Below are 6,000 nucleotides of genomic sequence, written 5' to 3' on the forward strand. Positions count from 1 at the left end.
AGAACCCCAGGAGTAGAGTACTCACAGGAGAACCCCAGGAGTAGAGTAAGAGAACCCCAGGCACAGAATACACACAGGAGAACCCCAGGAGTAGAGTAAGAGAACCCCAGGAGCAGAGTACTCAGAGGAGAACCCCAGCAGTAGAGTAAGAGAACCCCAGGAGTAGAGTACTCACAAGAGAACCCCAGGAGTAGAGTAAGAGAACCCCCAGGCACAGAGTACACACAGGAAAACCCCAGGAGTAGAGTAAGAGAACCCCAGGAGTAGAGTACTCACAGGAGAACCCCCAGGAGTGGAGTACTCACAGGAGAACCCCCAGGAGCGGAGTACTCACAGTAGAACCCCCAGGAGTGGAGTACTCACAGGAGAACCCCAGGAGCGGAGTACTCACAGGAGAACCCCCAGGAGCGGAGTACTCACAGGAGAACCCCCAGGAGTGAAGTACACACAGGAGAACCCCAGGAGCAGAGTAAGAGAACCCCCAGGCGCAGAGTGCACACAGGAAAACCCCAGGAGTAGAGTTAGAGAACCCCAGGAGTGAAGTACTCAGAGGAGAACCCCCAGGAGAGGAGTACTCACAGGAGAACCCCAGGAGTAGAGTAAGAGAACCCCAGGCGCAGAGTACACACAGGAGAACCCCAGGAGTAGAGTAAGAGAACCCCAGGAGCAGAGTACTCAGAGGAGAACCCCAGCAGTAGAGTAAGAGAACCCCAGGAGTAGAGTACTCACAAGAGAACCCCAGGAGTAGAGTAAGAGAACCCCCAGGCACAGAGTACACACAGGAGAACCCCAGGAGTAGAGTAAGAGAACCCCAGGAGTAGAGTACTCACAGGAGAACCCCCAGGAGTGGAGTACTCACAGGAGAACCCCAGGAGTAGAGTAAGAGAACCCCAGGAGCAGAGTACTCAGAGGAGAACCCCAGCAGTAGAGTAAGAGAACCCCAGGAGTAGAGTACTCACAGGAGAACCCCCAGGAGTGGAGTACTCACAGTAGAACCCCCAGGAGTGGAGTACTCACAGGAGAACCCCCAGGAGCGGAGTACTCACAGGAGAACCCCCAGGAGTGGAGTACTCACAGGAGAACCCCCAGGAGTGGAGTACTCACAGGAGAACCCCCAGGAGTGGAGTACTCACAGTAGAACCCCCAGGAGTGGAGTACTCACAGGAGAACCCCCAGGAGCGGAGTACTCACAGTAGAACCCCCAGGAGTGGAGTACTCACAGGAGAACCCCCAGGAGCGGAGTACTCACAGGAGAACCCCCAGGAGCGGAGTACTCACAGTAGAACCCCCAGGAGTGGAGTACTCACAGGAGAACCCCCAGGAGCGGAGTACTCACAGGAGAACCCCCAGGAGCGGAGTACTCACAGGAGAACCCCCAGGAGTGGAGTACTCACAGGAGAACCCCCAGGAGCGGAGTACTCACAGGAGAACCCCCAGGAGCGGAGTACTCACAGTAGAACCCCCAGGAGTGGAGTACTCACAGGAGAACCCCCAGGAGCGGAGTACTCACAGGAGAACCCCCAGGAGCGGAGTACTCACAGTAGAACCCCCAGGAGTGGAGTACTCACAGGAGAACCCCCAGGAGCGGAGTACTCACAGGAGAACCCCCAGGAGCGGAGTACTCACAGGAGAACCCCCAGGAGTGGAGTACTCACAGGAGAACCCCCAGGAGCGGAGTACTCACAGGAGAACCCCCAGGAGCGGAGTACTCACAGTAGAACCCCCAGGAGTGGAGTACTCACAGGAGAACCCCCAGGAGCGGAGTACTCACAGGAGAACCCCCAGGAGCGGAGTACTCACAGGAGAACCCCCAGGAGCGGAATACTCACAGGAGAACCTCAGGAGTAGAGTAAGAGAACCCCCAGGTGCAGAGTACACACAGGAGAACCTCAGGAGTAGAGTAAGAGAACCCCCAGGTGCAGAGTACTCACAGGAGAACCCCAGGAGCCGAGTACTCACAGGAGAACCCCAGGAGTAGAGTAAGAGAACCCCCAGTAGTGGAGGATTTTATCCTGCACAGAGGAGGTCATTTTATAGGTTACACTGTATTAGATTGTAAGCTCCTCCACCCTTTGTATCCTCCCTTATACCCTATTAGAGTGTAAGCTCTTTCACCTTCTGTATAAGTAATGAAAGTGAATAATAAAGTATAATGAGCTGATTTTGGGAAAGGAATGGCGGTTGGCTGCGTTTTTTTTGGTTAATATTTTGGATTCTCAGTTTCCTTCGCAGAATTATCAGTACATTGGCGTGCGCGCTGATTGCCCGGGCGGAAGCGCTAGAAGCTGGCCAGCGCTCCATTCCAAGCCAATTAGAGCTTCTTTCAGCCTCCCCCGCCTATGCGGCGTCATCGGGAAAACAGCACCTGGACTGCCAGTTCCCGAACCCGTCAACAACAGCTGCCGCTCGGCACCGCGCCGCAAATTGTGTGGGAGGGTAAAAACGTTTCCAGACATCAGGAAGCAAAACAAGCGACTGCTGTCATGTGTGCAGACTGTGACCTTCGCAGCGACCCCGGGGGACGCGGCTATTTATCATCGTTAGCTTTGCGTCTTAATTAGAAACCGCCAGTTCTGATAACGCCGTGTAAATTGTGCGCCGAAAATAAACACGGGCCGTAATTTGTGGAGTCCTTCGCTCACGACACAACCATGTGACTGAATTGGTTGACAAGTGCGGAATAATGAATAGCCCTGATCCCATAAATAGTGCTTATGTGGTGTCTGATCGATGGGAGATAGAGAGATACAAAGTAACATTGTTTATAAACATTGATCAGATGGGAGATAGAGAGATACAAAGTAACATTGTTTATAAACATTGATCAGATGGGAGATAGAGAGATACAAAGTAACATTGTTTTATAAACATTGATCAGACAGGAGATGGAAAGATACAAAGTAACATTGTTTATAAACATTGTTTAGAGAGGAGATAGAGAGATACAAAGTAACATTGTTTATAAACATTGATCAGACAGGAGATGGAGAGATACAAAGTAACATTGTTTATAAACATTGATCAGAAGGGAGATAGAGATATACAAAGTAACATTGTTTATAAACATTGTTTAGACGGGAGATAGAGAGATACAAAGTAACATTGTTTATAAAGATTGATCGGACGGAAGATAGAGACATACAAAGTAACATTGTTTATAAACATTGTCTAGACGGGAGATAGAGAGATACAAAGTAACATTGTTTATAAACATTGATCAGACAGGAGATAGAGAGATACAAAGTAACATTGTTTATAAACATTGATCAGAAGGGACATAGAGAGATACAAAGTAACATTGTTTATAAACATTGATCAGAAGGGAGATAGAGATATACAAAGTAACATTGTTTATAAACATTGATCAGAGATAGCGAGATACAAAGTAACATTGTTTATAAACATTGATCAGATGGGAGATAGCGAGATACAAAGTAACATTGTTTATAAACATTGATCAGATGGGAGATGGAGAGATACAAAGTAACATTGTTTATAAACATTGATCAGACAGGAGATGAAAGATACAAAGTAACATTGTTTATAAACATTGATCAGACGGGAGATAGAGAGATACAAAGTAACATTGTTTATAAACATTGATCAGATGGGAGATGGAGAGATACAAAGTAACATTGTTTATAAACATTGATCAGACAGGAGATAGAGAGATACAAAGTAACATTGTTTATAAACATTGATCAGATGGGAGATAGCGAGATACAAAGTAACATTGTTTATAAACATTGATCAGACGGGAGATGGAGAGATACAAAGTAACATTGTTTATAAACATTGATCAGACGGGAGATAGAGAGATACAAAGTAACATTGTTTATAAACATTGATCAGATGGGAGATAGCGAGATACAAAGTAACATTGTTTATAAACATTGATCAGACAGGAGATGGAGAGATACAAAGTAACATTGTTTATAAACATTGATCAGACGGGAGATGGAGAGATACAAAGTAACATTGTTTATAAACATTGATCGGACGGGAGATGGAGAGATACAAAGTAACATTGTTTATAAACATTGTTTAGACGGGAGATAGAGAGATACAAAGTAACATTGTTTATAAACATTGTTTAGATGGGAGATATATATAATGAATAATTGTGACTTTCATATCTATTCTGTTTCATTCATCTCAAGATTGAAGGGATGAGCTTCCAGAAAAATATTTTTTAACCCACAATCTTCCTCATAAGATTAGAAGTTGCAGCTGGCTACTCGGCAACATCCAATAAAATGCAAATCTTTATTAGCTACATTGTAAAGCACAAATGTGACAGGCTAACGCGTTTCAGCTCTGGCAGCTTTCCTCATAGCAAAGCCTTGAAACCACAGTGAAACGCGTTAGCCTGTCACATTTGTGCTTTACCATGTAGCTAATAAAGATTTGCATTTTATTGGATGGATAGTAGTCGGCTGGAACTTACTGCTGATCCTGATATCTGAGTGTGGAGACCGGCCTGGCCACAGGAATCTGTATTTGTGGTACAGCTAGGGTAATGTATCTTCTCCTCAGAAGAGGAGGCTCACCAGCTGAAAGGCGTCGGCACCAAACGAGCATTTGTGAAAAATGTGATTTAATGACCAATGAGATGGAAATTGTTGGAGTCGTGGAAACTATCCAGTGGGCTGGAAAATCTCTGCATAACCCACTGGGATGAAGAGCGATCAGGCGGATGACTGCCTGTGACTTCGGCAGAAGTGCGGCCATAGGAGGATGTGACGGTACGACATCTGGGGTCTAAGAGGTGACCTTTCCGCTCCGTTCCTGGACAGAGCATAGCGAGTGCACGAAATGCGATCGCTGCAGATTATCACACTTTTCAGTTTTTAGGATTCATAAAGCTGCCGACACGATCTCATAAAATGACATCACCAATGACGTCACTGCGATCCTGAAATATATTGCCATACGTTGACAGACGCCACGATCACCTGACCTCAGTCTTCCCTATAATGTGTGAAATGGTCAGATCTCGCAGGACAGGTCCTCTTCAACCTCTAGACCACTTAACGTAATGGCCCCAAATAGCGAAACGCGTTGTTCTAACCATCAATGTGTGGATGTCAAATTTTTGAATAACCCAACCAGGCGCTACGATATAAATTCTGCCCTGCCGTCTCCGCGTCCTCATTAGGGGAATGTGGCGACTTTTACGAAGAGGTGGCGTCTTGCTATGGGGGGGGGGGGCGGGGGATCGGGCAAAATGGCACAAAAAGGGTTAATTCTGCAACAAGGAAAGCAAAGCACCAACTTACCTTTGGAGATGCAGGAGCCCATGCTGATGAGTAGAGAGGCCTGTGCCATGAAAAGCCTCGGAGATGATGGTCCTCCAGGGTCAGCGATGCCCGCACCAACGTCCTCCCGGGCATCTGAACCCAAACATCCTTATGGCATATACAGCTCACCCCGGAGGTCCAGGGAGGCCTCCAGACCTTCACCCCAGACTTGACCTTCTGGCTGCCTTGTCTGCTGACCCACCTCAGGTCTTCTCAGCCTCCTTTGTGTCCCTCAGCTTTGGTTTTGAGCCGCTTTGTTGGCACCCCCAACTCCAGCTCTGGCAGTCTCACCTCATGCTCAACAAGTTGTTGGAGAGCCCAAAATCCAGCTAGATGCCCCAAAACTCCAGCTGTTGGCACCCCAAAAACTACAGCAGTTGCTTCTTCTGACACCAAGAAAATTGAGGTATCAGCAGCCTCTAGTTCCACAAAGCTGGGGGGGGGGGGTCTCCAAATCCTCCCCAGAGTTAGGGGATTCTCTGATCTTACATGGCACCCCCCAACTCAGGCACTCCAAAACCTCCAGCAGCTGCTTCTCTCGAGATCCGCAAGATCTTAGCAGCTTCTTTGGTTCCACAGAGCTAGGGACCTCCAAATCCTCCACAGAACTGGGGGGGCTTCTCCAAGCTTGGCAGGCTCACCCTAACTGGAGATGTTGGCACCCTGAAATTTAAAGCAGCTTCTTCTCCCGACACCCCCA

The 6,000-nt window shown here is 47.5% G+C and overlaps 1 protein-coding gene across 1 annotated transcript in view; it reads right to left on the reverse strand.

Moving 5' to 3' along the window:
- The window catches only part of FAM131C (family with sequence similarity 131 member C), a 48,915-nt gene extending 43,180 nt beyond the window's left edge, over nt 1-5,735 (reverse strand). Inside the window, exon 1 of the mRNA XM_082274100.1 lies at nt 5,280-5,735. Within this exon, the coding sequence (XP_082130226.1) occupies nt 5,280-5,328 (49 nt within the window). The 5' untranslated portion in view covers nt 5,329-5,735. The remainder of the gene's footprint in view (nt 1-5,279) is intronic.
- Between the last annotated feature and the right edge of the window lie 265 nt (nt 5,736-6,000).

Source organism: Pelophylax lessonae (genome assembly GCF_965119305.1).
Source record: "Pelophylax lessonae genome assembly, chromosome: 12".
In the NCBI taxonomy this organism is placed as follows: domain Eukaryota; kingdom Metazoa; phylum Chordata; class Amphibia; order Anura; family Ranidae; genus Pelophylax; species Pelophylax lessonae.